The sequence below is a fragment of the Lates calcarifer genome, linkage group LG8 (genome assembly GCF_001640805.2).
Source record: "Lates calcarifer isolate ASB-BC8 linkage group LG8, TLL_Latcal_v3, whole genome shotgun sequence".
Taxonomy (NCBI): Eukaryota; Metazoa; Chordata; class Actinopteri; family Centropomidae; genus Lates; species Lates calcarifer.
The window spans coordinates 17,404,151-17,427,061 of NC_066840.1; the positions used below are offsets into that span (position 1 = coordinate 17,404,151).

General features: G+C 37.9%; 1 protein-coding gene across 1 annotated transcript in view; it reads right to left on the reverse strand.

Moving 5' to 3' along the window:
* Positions 1–22,911, reverse strand: part of diaph2 (diaphanous-related formin 2) — a 344,139-nt gene that overhangs the window by 231,594 nt on the left and 89,634 nt on the right. The window contains 5 exon segments of the mRNA XM_051072493.1: positions 2,543–2,651; positions 5,836–5,972; positions 6,703–6,772; positions 6,868–6,942; positions 21,665–21,804. Coding sequence (XP_050928450.1) covers positions 2,543–2,651; positions 5,836–5,972; positions 6,703–6,772; positions 6,868–6,942; positions 21,665–21,804 — 531 coding nt within the window.

Below are 22,911 nucleotides of genomic sequence, written 5' to 3' on the forward strand. Positions count from 1 at the left end.
ATTGTAAATTGTGAGTTTGGTCTTTGTAGGATAAATGTGTGTTTGCTGTTAAGATTCTCCAAAACCAAAATTACAGAAAAGAGATTGCAATGATAAAAGAAATGTTAAAAGAGAGAGACACCAAAAGGGAAATAGTGGAAAGTACAGGGCTGGTGTGTCTATTGACTAGATATGTATTATTAATGGATTTATTGGTAAGGAAAAAGCCTCCAACTGTCTGTGTGTGGGTGTGTGTTTCTGTGTGTGTGTTGTGTGGATGAGGGGGTTAAGGGGAAATCACTGATGAATTATAATGAGCTGTAAGGTGTTTCAGGGGAGCAAGCCATGGATAAGACAGTTTTCCTTGGACAGACAATCGATAGCAAGCTGAAGGATTCCCATGGACAACGTGAAACGCTGTCTTCTGAAACCTTGAACCTGTGCTGTTGGCTTGTATGTGTTATTAATAAGAGCCACAACAATGCTGATTCTGTATGGTAACCTCGGTCAGGTTAGAACTTTTACTCTAACACATTTTTTCTTAATAGTTTCACCAAAATCACAAACATAGAAATAAACCTGCATTAAGGAAAATAAACCCACAACATCCCATGCAATGTCATCTAAATATATGGAACACAATACTTTTTAACTTATACTTTTTTAACTCATTGCCATCCATTGTCCCTCAAGCACTTTTTTCTCATTAAATTCAATATTTAGTCATCTTTTATTAGCGCTACAACCAAATAAACCATATCTGCTTTCTGAGTTTTTGCCTTGTGAAAAGCAGAACAAAAGTTATCTGGAGTACACTGGTTTGTTTTTCTGTTTTCTACCATGAAACTGTAGCTGTAGAACAACAAACAAGTTTGTTAGCCAGTTATGAGGGTAAAATGCATGATGTTATGCAATACAGATAGAAGTTACTGTATAATCTCTTGGGGAAAGCACAAGCTTGTTACAGTAAAGGATGCACCACCACTGAGCATGTGCTACTAGGGCTAGGCTCCCAAAACATGGCAAACTTCTCCATGTTCCAGAAAGGCTTGAATGCCTCTAAGCAAGATCTGTGCACTGAAATCTGACATTTTACTGTATCCACCAGAGGCGACATAACATAAAAGAACCTCTACCAAATCTCCACAGAATTTATGTGAGTGAAGAAAGCCATGGAGCTCATGAAAAATTCCTTCTTTTCTCCTGCATACAGATGGATACTTACATCAAGCACCTCAAACATACCTCAGTCATGTATTGTGAAGTGGGAAGCGGTTGGGTTGGGGGGTGGAGGCATTATCTGTGTTAGGTTAACAAAGCTGCAGCGGTGCCATGGGGGGGGGTTCTAAACATCGTAATTAAAAGTGGCACTGCTGGGACGGTTTTAAACTTGAAATGCTGAGATTCTTTCGTGCTCAGCAGACGAGCATAGCCTGAACTACAGCAAAACACATTTTAATCACATTAGCAAAGTCTAGTTCTACAGCCCATCACAGGTTTTGGATAAAAAGTCTATTAATTTCCTTGAGCCCCCTGCATCAGCGAAGCATTTTAATTTACTTCACAATTAGAGGAGCTTCATTTCATTAACAGCAAAATTTAAAGGAAAAACAACAGCCTCCTAATAAAAGAATATCTACTTTCTCCTCCACCACCCGCCTCATCAGTTTCCTTCATGACTTTTCCTTCATGACTTCCCAATCCCTGCAGTTAAAAAAGTAATTCTTTAAGTAATTCCCTACTTTTGGTTTCACAAAAACATGTTTTAAGTGGTGTTTTTATAGCTGTTGTATAGTTTTTCCTGCTGCTAAAGAATACTAATGAAAATGAAGAGAGGTATGGTGCTGTGGTTGCCCTTTCACACCAAGTCCTCTGAGACGAAACTTGACAGCAGCATGGAAAAAGCAAGGAAAAAGAGAAAAAAAAAGGAAAAATGTGAGAGAGAATGAAAAACAACAAAAGGCTTAGAGGAACTCAACAATTCAAGATTTGCTTTTTTTATTATTATCATTTTTCTGGTGTTTGCAAAGAAGAATGGGGTAGTTCAGTAGAGGTGCTCAATGAAGTAGGTGTTTTTGATGAACACAGTAGCAATGGAGCTCTGGGTGCATTTCAATAGCCCCATGATCACATCCCATCATGTGGTAGAGGTGCTGTGGACGTGACAAGTGGATGCAAAGACACAAAGAGAGGCAGAGAAAACACATGTATGGAGACAGCTGAGGCTGAGGCACAATGAGCCCTAGAGTGACACAACTGTCACTTTCAGTCTAACCTGGCATCAAACGTGGTCCCCATGACAAAACAGAATTCATGTGAATGACACTGGACTGTGCCAGGTATCTGCCCACTGTGGCCAGTATGAATTAGTGTGTGTGACTATGTGAGTAAAAATGAACTGAGATCTGTATTATAAGGTGGTTACTGTATTTGACAGTAAACAACCAAACCATGAAGGTGACTGTCACCCTTCAAAAGAAATAATCTAATAACAAGGCAGTGATGAATGCATGATAATTATAAAACAGTGAAGGTTACTGCTTTTTGGTGTGCAATGTCTAACCTGGAGCTGCTGGGCTTCGTGGTTCTCCAGTCCTTCCACAATTGGAGCAAATCTCTCTTTATTGTTCCTTTCTGCAGCAATTGTCATGGCAGCTAGAATCTTATCCAGGCTGGAAGAAAACAGAGAACAGGGCGCAGGCAAACAAAAAAGTCAACAAACACTTTTATCACCTCAGTGACAGGACATTTACTCACAATTTTCAGCTCAAACACCCTGTATCTTATCTTCCCTTGTGTGTTGGTGTGGACATTTACTCGGCCAGTCTTTGGTCACCCTGACAAATGCTGCTGCTTTCAATCTCTTTGTATGCAATCTGGTCTATTATTGCTGCAGTATCCAATTTTGACTTCATCGTGCTTGTTACTAAGGTGATGCTAGACAAAAACAGGGTTTTACTGCAAATGTGTTCACTTGTCAAAGCAATTGTGGTAAAGTGTATTTGGCTGGTTTAGAAAGGGTACAAATTATTGCACGGACTGCCAGACTAATGTGCAAATATACCTATTGAGAAGGTAAGCAAATTAGAGTACTTGCAAGGGCTCAAAGGCAGCTTGGCTAAATAGAGCATTGGACAATTTCAGCCTCTGAATTGTGAATGAAACTGAAAGTTTGTGCTGCACACACGGAAATGCACACAGAGCACTGCAATAAAAGTAAATTGATGTCTTATGAGCACTTACGTAAACAGTGATTTACAATATGCAAACATAATAACTGGCAACAGGTGGTCTCTCTGTCTCTTCAGGGCCACATTTGCTTTGCCTTCATCGGTTGAGAAACTGAACAGTTTAACTCCCCTGTCCTCAACTGTCCTGCTCTCATGGATACAAAAGAGCCCTTAGCCTGTTATACAAGTTCCTCTCCCTGTTACAATAAATAAGTTCAGAAAAAATCAATAGTCACACTAGGCCAAATGCTGAAATGCCTGTTTATGTATGTGTTAACATGTGTAATCAAATGTGCGACCAAGGCTATTGCCATTTTTATTACCTTATATCAACCTCCAAAACAGCACTTTCAAGAAGAGAAAATACTAGCTGTTCCTTGTGAGCGAGGGAGACCATGTGTCTGACCAATAGGACTGTACGTGTGGAGTAAGCCTGACACAGAGATAAATTGAATGGCCATGCTCTGTGATAGGGGTTACAAAGTCACAGACAGGCATGGGGAGCTGCATACTGAGTAGCTTTAAAGCAAGTTCAAACGACGTCTCAAAACAGGCAAGATAGATCTGCTTAACTTGTCGTGTTCCCTTTTGATGCTGTCAGCTGAAGTGGATGTTGAACATGAGCCAGCGTCACAACATTGGCTGGCAGAGAAGTTTCTGAGCAAGAAAGAGACGCCTCAGCTTCTTTGGCTGTCATTTCTACAGGATACGTACATTTTAATGCAGGGCTATGATCATGGCAAAGATCTCCATATTTACTTCCTAGTCTTGAGCACTTTGAATGTGGAAAGAGAGAGAGAGAGGGGTTTGTACTATCTATACACCCAGTATCTGCCTAAAAATAGTTGTTTGTGTTTGTATGCAAGCAGCAAGTCCGAGTGTCACAGTGGCGACAGAGGTGACAGAATGGTGATAGAGTATTCTGATATGGGTCTAATTATTCATTCAATGCAGCAAGACATCAATGTATATTATACATATACATATTAATGTGTGTGTGTATATATGTACTAGATATGTATTCATAAAGATAGATAGATAGATAGATTTAAGATGTTAAAGTGAAAGTGCTTGCCTTGCCTCCTATTTTAGGGGCAGATACTGAATATAATTTTGATTTTAAGAAACTAAACTGTATCAAGAGAACCAATAAAAATACTACTGAAGCAAATTAACTGAAAATAAAAACTAATTAGATTAAAATACCGTTAGACAAAGATTCACACTGTCTGATAATCTTTAACTTCAAAACCATCTTGGAAACCATGCACAGCGAGGGTCAGAACTACAAGCATAAAGGCCTATTTGGATGGACAGAGATGTGGAGACACCCTGCTGAACTCAGCTTCTCCAACAGAATTTGTGGGTTTGTTTATTTCCCCCACTGCATACAGACTGACTTTGAAGTGCTATTGTTATTCTAGTCTGGCCCTGTGGGAAACAATAAAAAACACTCCCCTAAATCCAATTTATAAGCTGTCAACCAGGTTGTGTATCTGTGGCAAACTACACGGAGTAGTTCAACACATTAAACAGACTAAAGTGTATCATCTGACCATGTGACTCAACAGGTTTCTAGACTGACTGAGGTCATCTGTAGCTGCACTATATGCACACAGTGCATACACATGTATGCCTGTGATGCAATCTCTGTGTGAGTATATGCCACCCAGTGGGAGAAAATTGAAGCATTAGTGATATTCCAGTGTTTACAAGAAGCAGCTATCCCTCTTGCTGTTTCAGAAACATTACAGAGCGTGTAAACACAGCAGAGATGGACCATATCACTTTCATCGTTACATTTTTTTGTCATTAGTCAGGATTTTGAAATGGTGTTGTGCTGTTCCATATCAGATGTTATTTACTGAGAAATAGATCCCTCACTGAACTTTGAATACTGAAAACTTACTTGCAACTTTAAATGGAGGCTAGGCAAAAGTACTTAAAGGGTTAGTTCGCACATATCACAAAAACATACAGACCTAAAAAACCTATTGATTCTATAAGTCTCTGGGATACCATTCTTCCAAAAGATATTCCATCATTTGATATCTTGATGATGATGATGATGTGGAGTCCAAAATCTCTCACATGTGTTCAACTGGGTTAAGATATGATAGAACATGATTCTTATTATTTCATATTCATTAGTCCATTCAGCTACACCTCATGCCCTAATGGATAGGGCATCCTCTTTCTCAACAATGTTTTCAAGTTTTTCCTTTAATTTGTCACCTGTCTTTATTTACCTGCGTACCCACTGCTATACTTACCATTCAAATATTTCATGTTTCATTTGTACAGGTTTTGAGATCTGTCCCTGACACCTCTGGACTCCAGATGAAAACAGTTTGAATAAAAACAATTAAATAGCAAGGTCTCTTGATTGTGTGGATTAAACAGATTGTTTTGAAAAGAGAATTTTGTTTTTTTAAAACGTCTTTTCTTTTCAAGCTTTGAGCACCACAGCTCTCCAAATAAACCCAAAGCTCCTGAATTCATTTACATGTTGACATAGTGGGCCTATCTACCGTAGAAAGGTATGTTAAATGATATGCAAGACACAAGAAACAGTGCAAGAGCAAGGTGTGTGAAAACAAATGTGACAAAAGTGAATTCAACTTACATGTTTTCCTCTCCAATAATACAGAAGGCAGAGAGAATTTTAACAATCTCTGTCATCATGTTGGTCTGTTTGGGGTCAATTGCTCGTGCCAGCAGCAACAGGCTCCGCTCATCTCCCAAGATCCTTTGCAGTCCATACTGGAAAAGAGGAGGTAGGGTAGAGAAAAGGTCCATTGGGTATAAATTAATGAAAGCATTTGCATTCATGGAGAATGTTCACTTTAAGTAAAAAATAAATTATACAAAGAAGCTCTAATGTACGGAAGTTATAGTTAGCCTTAATTTTCTTTTAAGGAGGGACAACGAGGCCATGGGAGAAAATGGAGAGAATGATGAATTATTTCAATTCAGGACAGGACTATAGGGACAAATACTTATAGTCTCCTGTACCTTTTAGTCTCCCCACAACTGAAGAAATGACTGAAGATGACCACGTGAGGGGATTAACTCTAAGAGAAGCAATATCAATAGTTCATCTATCCTTGAAATGTGTGCCACTTTTGAGAAATGAGCCAGACCTTCCAAAAAAGGATAATTAAAAGATCTGAGACTGTGGGCTAGAAATGGCAAATTAGCCTCACTTTGCTGTCCCATTATCCCAGGCTTGTCAGAGTCCAGATTCAAATCATGTCTGGAATCCTAGCCACTTAAGGTACCATTAGAAATTTCTGAGGTGTTCAATGTAAGTGTACAAAAATGCAAAAAAGTGAATGCTTTTTATCTATTGCTTAAAAAACATATTAACATTAACTTTCCTTGTATAAGTGAATTTTCAAATCATTTCAAGTAATTTCACTGTGCAGGTATACCAAGATTAAATGAGATCATCTAATTACAAATTGTCTTTTCTTTGTTGACTCATACAAACCTTATTGTTCATGAAAGCCTTCAGGCATTGGATGAGTTTATGCTGGTTCCGTTTATCAATATTCTCTTGCCTAAAAGACAATTGAAAAGGACATGGTGATTACATGAACAGAACCATATACTATAAAAATGATACAGAGATGGGGCGATAAAGCAGATCACTCACTGTTTCTTGTCCAGCAGTTTCTCCAAAGCATCCAGGAGAAGGCCAAGACCCTCATGACCGAAGTTATTAACCCAACTAGAAACACAGACACAGACACACAAAAATCAGTTACCCAATATTCTGTCAAAACTGTTATTGCCCTGCTGGTTTATTGTAAGCCATGTCGATTTGCAGAAGGAGGAAAACACAGGCAATATTGTATTAACCTTGGAGGAAATCAGTCATTCAGACTAATATCAATGGTTTAACACTCACTTAGATAAATTGACTGTTGTAGTGGTTTTTAATTTCTAACAGGAAGAGCTGCAAATCAAAAACAGCCCTTTCCTCAATGGCACTGAGTACAGTCTAAATCATTCTGAATTAAAACTGCATCCATTTGCAAAGAAATGAACACCCACCCATCTTAACTTAGTGTTCCCATCACTAAACTGTTTGTATCCAGCCCCAGCGAGCTGCTATGTTCCTGTGCCAAAAGATTAAGCACTGCAAGAAAGATAACACTGTAATCAATAATGGATCGTGAGAGATAATTGGCTATAAACCACAGCATATCAGGAGACGGCAAATGATCCAGTGCAGATGAGCCCGTTTGTCTAAACAGGCAAGAGGTGGTCGGGAGGGACAGTGTGGTCACAGCCAGATTATGTCATTAGCATTACTTGTTTTCAGGCCCCTAACTGTCAATAACACAAAATGCATGGAGCAATTTTCTGACACTAACAGGGCATAAGTCAATGATTTATCCCGCCTTTTTGACAATGATTTGAAATAATAATGGTTTAGTATTAAAGTCATTTGTATTGACTCACTGAGTCAGAATAGACCCTCAATTAGGGATGAGATGCAATAGCCTGAGGCAACTGGTGAAGTTGAGGTGAGGTATTTCTTTGATCTGTGACTAAATTAGCACACACTACAACCCACCATTACTCAAATTTCATTAGCAGACGAGCAGAACCAATTTATAAGTTATTAATATTTACCGTAGTGCATAATGATGATCTTTTTTCTTAATAAAAACAAAACATGATAATGTTGTAAATTTATAAATGTCTGTTTTCAAAAAGCCTTCCAGTTTGAATGTTTCCTTCCAGCATGTGTTTTGCACATATTTAAGGTCATAAAATGTTGAAAAAAACAGACTGGTTAAGTTTACTGCAGAATAATGATGAAGTTGTATGTATTTGTGTTACAGAGGTGGTAGGATTAAATGAGAGACTAGGACAACAAAGAGGGAAAGGAGGCGACATGGCTGAGGGAGTACAATTGAGTAAATCCACAGTCTTTGTTTATATTTGTTAGTAATGATGGTAATGTCAGTCTTCGGAGAGCAGGAAATAGAACCAATATTTGTGAAGAGAAATTCTGCTTATTACACAGTGTAACTGCAAAATGGGATTCTGGGAATTCTATGTTACCTGAAGGTGTGTGAGAAAAGCACAACTAAAACTGCTATGTCCTTTGCATTAAGAACAAGTGCAGGACTGACATATTATTTCATGTATCACACATCGTGTTTTGTAATCAAGTTAGTTAACGCAGTAAACAAAGTGTAAATCTACAGCACAGTAGTTTTTTACTGAAGTGGGTACTTTTACATCAATTAAAAGACAACAAAACATAATCTTTTATTACACAAATACACATGTATCCATCAATGTACTAATCATGATGAAATGCTCACTATTTGGAGAAACTCTTTGTAAAGGGGATTCTGTCCTCACTGCTTTCTAGGTGTGCAACAATACAGCCAGCTCAAAACATGGTTTCATCTAGAGTAAAGAGCTCCCATCTGATACACTGATAATACTCTTAAACATACAGACTGATTATTATGTTAATTGGCATTCTTAGTTGTTTCTAAGCATTATATTTTTGAAGGCTGTGTTCACTATTCTTAGTGTTTTATTTATTTAAGTTTTTTGTTTATTTGTTTTTTCTGGATCATTCCTATGATCTCCAAACAAAGCAGAAAAGAGGCTTTGATGGAGAACAAGAACAACTGGACATCCGATATGTTTGGAAATGAGCTTTAATACATACACATAACCAGTCAGGGAACCCATAAATGTTAAACAGCTGTTTTACACTAGTGCTCCAATGTTGAAAAAAGCCAGACAACTCCCATTCTATACTTCTCACATAGCCACTTGGTTAAGACCTCTTCCATTCATCTATTTCATTACAACCTTGGTGTTTTGGGTACCCATAAGGCGGGACTAGTATAGTTTGAGCTTTCCTGACCATCATTACTTGAAGTGAGAGCTAAAAACTTAAAAACTTGCTCTAGATAAAGTAATCTAGAGCAAACACCTACATTCTTGTAAAAATGGCATGTAGGAAACCATCAGAAGTACCAACTATTCACAAAACAAGTTGAGCTTTTCTAATAATTAGCTTCCACAGAGAAGTTGCACTAATTAAAACACTGAAACAGAATGTAACCTGGAAATTGTGCAGCAGCTGTTTGCTGAATATATGTGCTGCCTGATCCATATTTACCTTTCTCTCATTGCTGCTGGACTGAAACAGAAAAGGCATAAAAGAAAGAAGGGACTGGAACTGTCTGCACAGTAAATTTTTCATCAAAAATGTACGTTTTGCTGCAGGCTGCAACATAATGCAGCCCCTCCAAGGTTTTTCAAGCCACTAAATGTTTTAACTCCTCCCTACATCTCAGGCTGTCTATCATTTTCTGTCCCCTCACGTATACCCTAAGGTCCTCTGCAGCTTGCCTTCTAAATGTCCCCAAAGTTACCACAAAGAAAATGAGAGATGGTACTTCTACAGTGTTTGTCCTGAGGCTATGAAATGCCCTGTCCCCGTTCATCAGAAAAACTGCCCCAGTGGGCAACATACTATTACAAATAACACAAATAACAATACTAATAACTCTACTACCAGTATATGTGCATATATCACGCATTATTGTGAAATGATTATCAACAGAAGCATTTACAAGCTTAGAGTACCAGTGGGTGTTCTAATCAAATAACCCTTTTTGTTAAGGAAGTAGAGCAGCATTGTAGGGGTGGCTAAAGCTTTTGTTTGGTCAAACATAACGTACTTGTTTTTCCAGGATCATGAAAATATCAATGCAGCAATTCAACACTGAACACAGGAAGGAGAGATCGAATCCTTCCCTTATCAGTCTCTTCTTCTAATGTGGGCATACATCCAAGAATTTCATTAACTTGGGGGAGAACTTGTTCATCTAATATTGATGGCTATAATCCTCTAGTTAAGTGCCACCAAATTGTGTTACTTTCTGCAATCATGTATATTCCGCAGGCAAAATGAAAAATTCATGGTCGGTCTTAGGCAAGCAATTTATTTTATATTTTGTGATATTTCTCCTAGCATGATGCAATTATGTTGTAGTTATGTTAACTGGTATAAAATGTTATCACTGAAAATCTCACAAACAAGGGTTTAGATATAAACAAGATGTGTACTAGCAAGATGTATGTTCACTAATGACAATCATCAAAAGTCTATTATGTTGTGGAATAAACTAAACATTACTGTTACCTTCACACAACAAAGTCAAAATATCTTTGAGTGAGCTGACCACCTGTCTTCATGTCTGATAACATTTGTTTCCCAAAGGATGTTACTGATTTTCTGTGTTGTAACAAATGTAATTATGCATGAGCAAATACCATATCTATCATTATATCCAATTTCTACACTACTTATCTTTGCTCAGGGTCACCAGAGTCTGGCAGCCTATCCCATCATGCATTTTGTGAGAGGTAGGATACACCCTGGACAGGTCACCAGTTTATCACAGGGCAAACAGAGACAGAGAAAATCTGATGGAATCCAAGAAAATTCCATCAAATGGCCAGCGATTCAATCCCAAACCAGTGTACTGTTACTTGACAGTGCAAAGTACTGAGACACCATGAGAATACATGTGCATGTTTATTGGCATGTATGCACTATATTTACCTCTGTTTAAATATTTATTGTATTTTCAAGCTAAACAGTACATAAGTCTCCTTTAATAAAAAAAAAAAATAACTATGACATTGAATGTATCACCTCCTCACTCCATCATTCAGACAGTCTTGACACAGCTCACTCCAAAGTGTACTTCAAGGTGCTTCACTGAGACACTGAAAAAAGGCATGAACTAAATAAGCTGCAGAGACATGCCAATCATTTTACATGCAATCCTAAAGTAAATGTAAATGTTTCTTTACACCTCCTCTGCCACACAAACACAGCATGTATTTTACCAGTGGACAAAGTAGTTCTCCTGGTGCCACTTACTGGAATAACTGCTTAGTGCCAAGTAGTTTTAGTGTATATGGTTCTCTATATTGCTAACATTGAGAAAAGAATATCAAAGCAAAGAAAGTGAAAAAGAAAGTATACAGTCTGTGTAGAGTTCTGCAAATGAAAGGGAAATGTTATTACATGATGAAAAGATTACTTGTGCGCATCACCAGCCATAGCCATTGAATTGACAGCGAAAGAAGCAGTGAGAAGCAGACGCGCTCTCACCCTTTCTGTTTGACTGATCACTGGTCTCCTGTTTAAATGGCTTGTACGTGCATTGATTTCAGTCTATAGACCGGTTTTATTATTTTATCATGGCTAGGTGGGGAGCTTTGTTATTGAAAGCTTCTGAGCAAGTGCAATATATTTCATATTGTATTACAGGCAAAGCCATACAACTGTCCCTCTGTGGGACGACTGACCTATTCAGTGCTACACTACTCCAATTGAGGCGCGTTGCTGTGTGCAACAAATAGCTCTGAACATTATAGCCTGAAACCAAGCACCACCAGTGTCTGCTTAGTGACTTACCATGCCAAACATGGAGCTATATTATACACTGATCAATTTAACAGCCTGCAGAAATAACTGTAATGCAGAGGGCATATCAGATGACAGATATCAGATAGAAAGTATTAGCTGTACTTCCCTATTCCTCACATCTCAAAAAATAAAATAAAACAAAAAAAAAAACAAATATTATGAGCACCAACTTAAATTTTTCAGTTTTCTAAGCCTTTATAGATTCAATTTATTTGATTAAAAGCAAAAACTGTCCACTAACAATTTCAGTATTAAAGGCTGACTATAACTGTTGCCCTCTTTGATTGAAACATTAATCAATCATAGTGGCACTGAATTAATCCTAAAAGATATGGAGTCACACAGGGTTCATTTGAGGAAAGGTGACTATTTCACTGTAATTGCTTCATTCTCTTGTTTACCGTTTATGCAGCTTTGAGCTGTATATACGGTGAGATTTCAAATCACTCTCTTTCTGCTGGTTTCTAATATTGTTTTTACAGCACTGTTTTATATGTCTGAAGTCATAATATTACTGTATTCTTTATATCTGAAGAGGTTGTTGACCTTTGACAAAAATAATGACTATACAGATATTATGGATGAATGGTACAAACAGGTAATATAACTCAGTATTCAAATTATAGTAAGATGCTTCTTAGATGTATTTTATGTCAAATATCAGGAGAATTGCAGTTTATACCATTTATGGTGTTAATACTAGTACAAAAAATGAAAATAAAATACAGATTCAAAATTTTTAGCTATCTCAGAGGTCTCAGAGGTATTTTCACACTAGATGGATGGATGAAAAACAACAAGAAAATGTTGCTCTTCCTAGCTCATTCCCACCGTATCGCTCACTATATATTCTCACTCTGTTGTAGTGTTAGTATTACTTGTGCTCGGAGTGTCATGCAACCATTAGCCTGCTAGTATGGTAGCAAGTAAGCACTAACAAAGAATATTATTGAAGTGTGGAGTGTTGAGTGTCAGATGAATGGACAGACTGATATTTATATTGGAGCCACACTAATAGCTTCTCTAAAAAACTTTTATTTCGAAATCGTCTTTATGGCTCTTCTACATTTACAAAAGCTATCAAAGTGGATAATGTTATATCATAGAAAGACTGACGAATTTAATCAACATTCTAACTACTTGAAGCAAACCCTGACTGTAAAACAGGATACACACAATAAGGTTATAACTTGTAGTATCAATGACAAAAACATTTTTTCATAGAAAATCCTTCACTGAATTTTTCAAATCTACCACACACTATTTCCTCTTTTGTTTTGTTGACCCATATACACAGAAACTTTCACCTCACACAAAGGTGAATTAAATATTTAGGAGATTGTCAATGGATATGGTAGAAGCAAGGTAAAGAGAGGCTGCCAAGAAAATACTTAAATGCCCTGAGTATAATAGACACCCTGCCATTCTAGCATTTACACATATATAGCTGCAAAATCATTTGCCTGTTCCGTCCCTGAAAGAAAGAAAGAGAAGTTGATATCTTTCACATGTAACTCCAGATAACATGAACTCTCTCCAATGAAGTGAGAAGTGCTAAGTCACTACACGTAGCTGTCCAATATCTGCTGCTAGCTGGCACAGTTCTTAAATGTAAAACATGTAACGGCTAGACAATGCAAAGAATATGCATATACTATCTAGATAAACTGTTTATCTTCTCCTTTTTCATAAGAACATTATAATACAAAACAACTTCATTAAGTTACAACAGAGGACCTATTCACAGGGCCAGCTGGGGTAGTACTGATGTTGGTACTAAGGCAAGCAACACAGTCTCAGAACAGTATTCCTGATGTCAGCACTCCAACAATGTGACTAGTGGTATAGCCCAGCACACACGGGAACGGGAGCAATGCAGTACTCAACACAAGCACTTTGCACTTCTAATGGTGTTTGAGTCCCAGCTTGATTCCAAAACGTGGCTCTAACAATGACTGAAGATCAGGCCTTTATACATAAATGATTGTTCCACTTTTCCTGGTGGAACTGAAGGTGCTTATGTGTGTGTATATCTGTGTCTGTATCTGCAAGGATACAAAACAAAACTCAGTGAAGGCAGCGTCTATCTGTAGTGTGTGTGTATGTGCACAGAATGAGTGTGAGAAATTGGGGAGAGGAGTCTCTATCAGAATTAAATCACCTAGTAAGTGCAGACAGCTGACAGCACACTATGTTCCCCAGACAGTTTGAAATGACCCCCCACGGAGTGCAAAACACTCTTGAAATTTCTAATTATTCCCTGAACATCACTGAGGATTCATACACAACAATCTTCACTGCTAGGTGAAGGTAGACAGAAACCAGCAGTACAACTGGCAAATTGCTGGTTGATTAAACAACTTAATTTAATTGTTCGGTATACTGTGAATCTGTATGTGTTGTGGAGGATCTGAGAAAGGTTCATAAGGTTTGATGTGTTATATCTACACATTCCTCAGACTTCTGCAGTGATGAGTTTCATCTTTCATGGAGGAGAGGGAAATGCAGTGGCAAGCACTTCTTCGAAAGAAAGGATTCTATCTTATTCTATTCTCAAAGCCATAAAGTTTCCATTTTGTTCAACCTTTTGTTGCTGGCACCTTTTATAGTAGATGTAGGAAAAACCCTTTGCAGTGACAGTGTGCATTTTTGTGCTGCTATTTGATATCTGCTGGGAACTACCGAAACATTAGGACAGCTCTGCAGTTCTCCTAAATCCTGTAGCAGACAAGATGACTTCCGTAGGTTTGGAAAGTTGATAAATGCTTTTATTCCTGAGCATAACAGAAGACACAAATATGAGTCACTGAGAATGTGGAAAAGATTGGACAAATTTCCTGCTCAGATGTAAATATAAATACAAGAAAACACAAAAACATTTTTAGGATTTTGCAATCATTTTAGACATATAATGATATGTATACCAGTGATTTTGTCAAGCTGTATTCTTAAAATACAATAGTAATAATATTCATAATATTCAGTAACATGCCAGTTATCGTCTCTACCTATGCAAGATTATTTCCAACTAAATCAATAAGGAATTCAAATCAGATATTTCTGAATTATGTATGTATCACTCTGGGGCCATAACAGATATGGCTATCTTGGAGGTTAACAGATGGTGTCATAAAATCAAATAGGCATCACTCTTAAAATATACCCAGACACTGAGGACGTTTATGTCTCCAAAATGGTTTTCACTGCCTCTGAGGATGAAGGGCGAACGTCAACTCTGAAATCAGCCACAAGGGTAAAAACTAGTTAACTTTCTCATTTCTAACTGCTAATCACGTCCGTCGAAGGCAGTGTCATAAGATTCATGCCAAATTTAACAGTCAAATAAAACTCTGAATGCTATAAAACAAGACTGATTGTACCATTCTGAAAATGAAGTTATGACTGAATCATTTCTGTTAAAATAGAAGGACCAGAGAAATCTTTGCCTACAGACCTCTACTAAAAAAAATTATGTAATTTCCAATTCCTTCCTGTCTTCTCTCTCCTTGATAAGTGACAGCGCAAACTTGTTTGAGGCCTGGAGGGTGGCTGAGAGTCGTTTGTAATAACACTGGGAGTCTAGAGAGTAGAGTCCCACAGCATAGTCCAAAGTTAATTACCCCATTGTAAGGCTTCCTCCCCCATTTTATTTCTTTTGCATCTAGGTAGTTTGTGCCTCTCCTCCTCCCTTTCTCATGGATTCCTGGAATATGCTAAATCTTGATCATGCTAGTCATCTTGCTATTTTTCTGTTACTTTACAAAGTGATGGAAGAAATGGTGGCTGATCCAGAACATTCAAAGGCATCAGACTGTCATGTGTCCTGAGGTAGCCTGTCCCTCTGAACTCCACTTGGGACATCAGGCTTTTTAATGCTATATTTAAAATTTGAAAAAAAAAAAAAAAAAAAAAAAAACTGATTGAGCTTACAAAAAGCACTACCCAGTATAACAAAGTGAATACAGCAGATCAATTATGGATGATTCACTGAGATAGGGAGCTATTTCCACATCAAAAATGACAGAGTTGAAACAGTTATTCATCTCTGTGAAGAATCTATGTCAGACAGAGCAAGATCATTGATGTCTACTGTACCTAAATCCTCACACGTGGATCGTTCATCAGTGCAGTGATGAGTTTCACACTTTGTGTCTGTGCCAAACAAGATTCCTTGCCTGAGCTGTCGAGGGGGCATATAGAGTATAATATGCATATATGCAGTCACAATAGCAGATGGACAGATGGGTATGCTCCTTTGTGCTGGTGTTAATTGGCTGTTGTGCACATGGTGGACAGAAAAGACCAAGGGAGGAAAAGTCTGGGCTATAAGAGTACAAGTTAGTGCTACTAATAAAAAAAAATGTGCCAAGGGAGTGGCTTTTTTGACACCTTTTAATTGTCTTGCTTTTAAGTGTAGGAGTATGCACCATACACTTAAAATGTAGTGACAATCAAGTACAGGAAAACCTTCTTACCTTCAGTAAGTGTTTCACTATTTAAATCTAGCAGTACAATTGCAATGCAGTTCATCTGTCTAGAGATAATGTTTCTAGTTGTATGAGAGTTAATTTGACTGTTAAAGTCAAAAAGTACAAATAGATTATGAAATGAGGGGATGAGGGAATCTGAGTTCTTTAAAGATCTTTGCTTAATTATCATACTGGGAGCACCACCAGTATGCCCAGGACAGACAGTCAACAGGACGAGCAGCTTGACGTTAACAGGCATAGTAACTCCAAAGCTCGTAAAAAGCCCATGACTAGTGTTCCATGCAACCCTCAGTGCTCCGCTACAAGCATTCAACTAAGAAAAGCTGGTGAGACTGATTCAGACTCAGAGAAACCCTGTGTGGCAGAGCAGCAAGATCATCACAACAACCCACACCTTGAGTATCCAGACACAGAGACAAACTCTGGTGTCAGCAAATGTCTCCCGCCTCCACAAAAAGACCCCACAAGAAAATGCCCCTGAGAAAATGTCTGACTTGTACCGTGAAGATTTCATATAATGAAAAGTTAGGAGCCCAGTTCAATTTTGCTTAAATGTGTCTTAGGGATCTGAGAGTGAGCAGATCTAATATGGAAGTCACTGTCGGGATTTGACAAAGTCATAGTGTAATGCTAAGGGCTAAACATTGGGAACTCAAAGGTTGAGGCCATAGATGTGTGCTATGCTGCCCAAAACCACTAAAACCTCTCTCACATTTTTATATTGGAAAGTCTATTGATGGAGCAGCTGAGTTAGATCACAGTAAGTGAGCTTTAATCCTGCTCCTTCTCAGCTGCTTCAGACTGAAATTGCCAAATAATGTGTAAAAGTAGGGTAGGCCTGGTCATGCAAAACCAAAATTTAAGCATGGATTATACAAAATAGATGAGTTTTTGCTTTAGCGTCTGTAAACAGAAAACAGAAATACTTTTTGCCTATTGAGATGTTAAATTCCTTGACATATTTTACATGGATCTTATCACAGTTTTCACATGTGCAGTACAAAGAGTAAAGAAACTGTGAAATGTGTGTGAAAAAGAAAGCCGGACTGAAACACCCAAGGATTTCTCTGCCACTAAATGAGAAAATAAGAGGGTTGTAATTTTCTGTAAGTTGGCATCTCACTTCATGTCAGTGGATTAAGAAATTAATGAAAAGTGGCTAGTCAATCTGACACTTCTAAATTAAGAAGCGTGTATCCAAATGACAAAATTAAAAGGGGGAGAATGAAGCAGAGGATAAATAATTGGCTGGGGAAATTTTGACAGAAAGAGAAGTGGAAAACATGGCAGATGAGGAGAAGAGAGTGGAAACAGAGTATGCAGCCGATGCTCCAGGCAATGCCATCTGTGGGCAGATCTGCAAAGGCTGCATGCCACACACCTGTGTGGGACTGCCTGGGAGATAAGGCCCTCAGCACAATGGCCCTGTGGCCACCTGTGCTGCCAAACAGGTGCACAGCCCAGCCAATTAAACTATTAGACAAACACAGGCCTCTGGGAGCAAATTAGCAGGCTGCCCAAACATCATAGGAAAAACAAAAAGCAATGGTAAGCACTGTGAAGACCAACAACACTTTGATGGTGAGACTTTCATTTATGTGTACAGAATCAAGTTTAATGGTTCATGAAGCAATGCACTGGTTTTGATTTAAATCATTACAGAAATGTCTAAAATGTTCTCCCATGTGCGCAACACAGATCACAAACTTAGTTCTTTTGTAGAATTACAATGACTGGATTTAAAATTGCTCATATATCATCATATATCCAAATGACACTGGCATTTCTTGAGTCAACAACAGACATATAGATGATATAAACGCTGCAACAGACAGAGGCTGAACAACATGTAAGAATACCCTACATCCAATAGTTAGATAGCTCAAGACTGTTAATCATGTTCATGTCATCAAGCTATTAATTTAGCACAAACAGGCACAAACAGACTCCTCCATAAAGCAACTGCCTCTTAAATGCTGGTTAAAGATTCAGCCATTTGTAAGAACCCACAGGGAAAACCTGGACTTACTTGTTAAATACAGTGCTTTAAATGGTCATATTAAAATTGTTAATCTAGGCTGAAACATTGACTGGATAATAATTTCTTTCATGTAAACATTCAGAGGCTAGACATTAGGTCCAACAACAACTGAGTGGACATTTCCTAAATATATTTAACCACATGCAGAAGCAGGACCGCTCTCCTAAATCAGGGATATCAATAAAACTTAAAACATCAAGTTATTTTACTAAGCCAACACTAAAATTCTTAATCAACTTCTGCTCCTGATTTATACATATATTACACAGCATATTAAATATATACTGTCAGAACACAGGTGAGACAACAGGAATCAACTCTTGGCTTATACACCAGCATTCCTGCCAGAATGGGAGTTTGTCTCTTCAGTGAAAAATATTTCAATGATTTTAACTGTGAAGTTTAACTATCATAGTGAAATAAATAGTGGTATATCATGGATTTTATTACGGATTTGGAAACAGGCTTACAACTACATAACCCTTACCAAGAAATGTGCTAATTCCTATAAGTAAAAGTTTTAATAAATTTAAATAAATGTAATAAATATTTAAAGACAAGCTAGCAGATTATAATTCTAAGGTGTGAATTAAAACAAGCATGAATGCACTGTGCTGCCGTCTACATCATGGTTATTTTCAGTATAAGATAATATACCGTACAAAGGTTACATTAACATAGTGGAGTCAGAGTAGCAAACCAAATCTGGATTTCCTGTGTGTTGTGATCCATGACAATTAAGTGCATTCTTATTAATTAGGTGAACCTTATCCATGCCTCAAATAAATAATATAATCAGTCCCTTTCTTCAGGGGAGACATAATGAGCAGTGTAAAGATGAGCGGAGGACCAGTGTTAGTCAACACTTACATAGTCCATCTCACAACACACCCAAAGGTGGCTTTTTCCCTTGATGGACCTGGCCATAGGAGTAGGAGGCTACTACTCCATAAAGCAGTGGTCCCTTATATGCTGGTCAAAGGTTCAACCATTTGTAAATACCACAAATCTGCCACTTCACCAGTTGGCCTTTCTGAGTGGAAAGGCTGCCTTGACTCCCCACAGCTTGCTGAAGACTGGAGAGACTGACTTTGCAGCGCTGTAATCACTTGAAGGATAATTACATAGCTACTCAGCTATTCATTATACTATACACATATACACTATACATACTATATGTAAAATGTGCATCTGTGTGTGTGTGTGTGTGTGTGTGTGTATACATATAAACTAGCTAATGTTATTTTGTTAGCTAAATGAATCTCTGATTTAATATGGATCTCAAAGAATGGATTACTTTGTCTTCTAAATTTGAGTCAGGAAGAGAGATTTGTTCTGAGTGCATTTCTATATGCACTTATCAAGCACTTTATTAGGAACATCATACCAATGCTGGGCATGGCCTCAGTTTGCTGTCAAAACAGCCTCAGTTCTTCATGGCATGGACTCCACAAGATGTTGAAAACATTTCTTTGAGTTTCTGGTCCATGTTGACATGATTGAATCACATGATTTCCTCTGATTTGTCAGCTGCACATTCATGCTGCTAATCTCCTGTTTTTCCACATCTAAGAAGTGTTCTACTGGATTCAGATGGGGTGACTAGGGAAGCAACTGAAGTTCACTGAGCTTACTGTCATGTTTATGAAACCAGCTTGAGACAACTTTTGCTTTGTGACATGGTGTATTTTCTTGTTGGAAGTACCCATTAGAAGATGGTAAACTGTGGCCATCAAGGGATGGAAATGGTGAGCAACAATACTCAGATAAGCTGTGGCATTCAAACCACAACTGATTGGTATTAAAGAGCCCAAAGCGTGGCAAGAAAACACTCCCTACTACACCACTTTGGTGAACCTCAGAGAGTGGAACCCAACATGATTTTGACCTGATATTTGCATGATTTTATGTATTGCACTCCTGCCACCATTGGCTGGCTGAAAAACTGCATGAATAAGCAGACATAAGTGTTCCTAATAAAATGCTTGGTGAATATATGAATGGATGAGCATCTGTTGATGGAGTAAATGTGCAGGATTTTAGCAAGAGAACACAACTCTTTTGTCTTTTCTTCCACACTGGTTAATGCAGGGATATAGCGGTACTGCTAGTAGTAGCACACAGATTAAATAAAAGCTCCTCTGGGGCCATGTTGGCAGGCTCTTCTTCTGTACCCAGGGTCAACATAAAAAAGTATTACATTTATCCAGTGATCCAGTGATTTAGTATGCACCATTCATTGATTCACATTAGGAAACATTCCCTCAATAGTGGGCTAGTAAATAATTTACAATAACTTATCTACTGTCACTAAGGTTTCCATTGTACTAGTGGTACCAAATTAAAATTGAAGATCTCATTTACAGGAGAGATGGTAATGAATTTGGGTAACAAGTAGAGACCAGGCTGCAAAAATCAGTGAGGCCTTGCAATGACTGGCTCAAGTGCCAATCAAAGCTCAACAGGACAGAGATGAGAAAAAAAACAGTTATATTTCTCTGTAGGTTCATAACAGACTAAAGAGGAAAAAGTGCAGGCGCTGGCCATTTTTAGTTTGGTAGATTGGAGGCTGGTTGTACACATGACACAGAGCCATGTGCTTGTTAAGGTCTCAGAATGCCTGGCTTTCTGATACAGAAAACTAGACTTTCTATCTATTAGAGCTTAATGGACAAAGTCGTCTGGAATGACAGACTCACTCACAGAATCCATAAGCTTGTGCTCATTTGGGCGACTAAACCATTCACCACACTTGTTTGAAAGTTGATGTTGTGCATCTTTCTTGTATAACCTTGCTGATCAATCCACATGGAACAGGTCCAATGAGGTTCCTTTACAAACATCAGTCAGCAAATAGATGGTTTCCAGCACACATCCCATTGCTCTGATTAATGTGGATAACATTTAGAGGAGTACTATTGGAAAAAGCCAGATAAAAGCTATATTTTCTCTCTTTGAGATGTAAATAAATACACAAAGGAATAGAGTGAACTGCATGAATAACCAATTACAACACAATCCAGGTACCTATATATCTAAGGCATTTTTTTTTTTTGTTTTTTTTTTTTTTTACTTAATAACTTCCATAATATTCATATCCAGATATATTCTAGATTGTGTCTGGATTCCCCAGGTGGACACCAGTCTTACATTACTTTTAAACTTTTTGTTCTGCCACAAACACAACTAAGTGAAAACACCGTATATCAAGTTTAGTACAGATGCTCACTGGATATCTGTTGTGTGTGCTAGTAGTTTGTTCAAAGAATAGAATCATACAGATTTTGATGAACCATCTATCATTGTGTAACAGATATTCAAAAAAGCCTTTTGAGATGTGGTATTTGCAAATATATTAAAATAATACTAATATTTTAAAAATTCCCAAATTCAGAGCACAAACTGTAGTGTGAGAAAAAAAAGCTTGAGTTACCTGACAGGGTTACTGGTGAGAGACACTCTGAGGGACTCCAGGCAATTGAGCAGCTTTTCCTCTGTGATGCCAGAACGCAGTTCATGGACATATTCTTGGGATGAAAGTGTACACTCATGCTTGCTGTTCCTTAGTCCACCCTGAAAAGAACATATCAACAGGACAGTCATTAGATTACCATCACACACTGTGACCTCAACACATATGGTAATGTAATTTTTAAAACAAAAAAAACACAATAACATAATTTACAAAAGAAATTTATGAACATTGTTGAAAGATATCCAAGAATGATTTGCATCACTATGAGGTTCTACAATTCAAGTGTTACAATGCAATATAAGAGCTGTTGCAATGAAATAAGGAAACAACAACATTTGATCAAATTAAATCAGACAGCTAAGAGCAGACGCAACTATACCATGAAGAGTATTTTATATTGCTTTAGTCAGTATCTTCTGTGCTCTGTAGGTACCACTGTTTGATCAATAATAAGCAGTATGAATGACCAAGAATTTCTCACAAAGGTCTCATCTTTTTCTCAATCAGTCAAGGCTCTACTGATGGACTGTACTCAAGGAGAGCCAAACAGTAGGCTCTATATCCACAGCAGCTCCTGCTTGAAGTAAATGGATTCTTGTGTATAATCTCCACAGAGGGCGCTAGGGACATGTTGCTACACTGATGCTTACACAATGCGACAACGTATTGGCAGCAATACACACACTTACTCAACAGCAAGGAAACACATCTACACACTCACTCTCCTGGCGCACAGTCGAAGTCAACAGTGTACATTACACTGAGCTACAGCTCAGTGTAATATGTCCATGCAGTCCAGCCATCAACATGAATACAAAGGGAAAAAAAATGCACGCAACATGATCATTTTACTATGTTACCCCCCACTCCAGCCCCAAGAACAAATCTCTGTTAAATTAGTAATTTTCAGGTTTTATTGTCAAACTGAGTTACAATTCAGGTGGGGGTTGAGTCAAGGTACCATACAAAACAAAATGAAGAAACTTGCTGCAGAAAAAGTGTAACACATGCCTAAACCAGAATGCTGGACAAAATCATCTTCACTGTATTTATCCCTGGACTGCTGGTTCCCCACAAAGTGAACTGTGCTAATAGGCAGTTTGGGAAGTAACAAGCTAGCTCATTTATCTGGAGAAAAGAGAGGCCTGCTGCTCTCCTGCAATGCGCAGTCAACATGAAAGAAACTGTTGTTATGTTAAAAATAG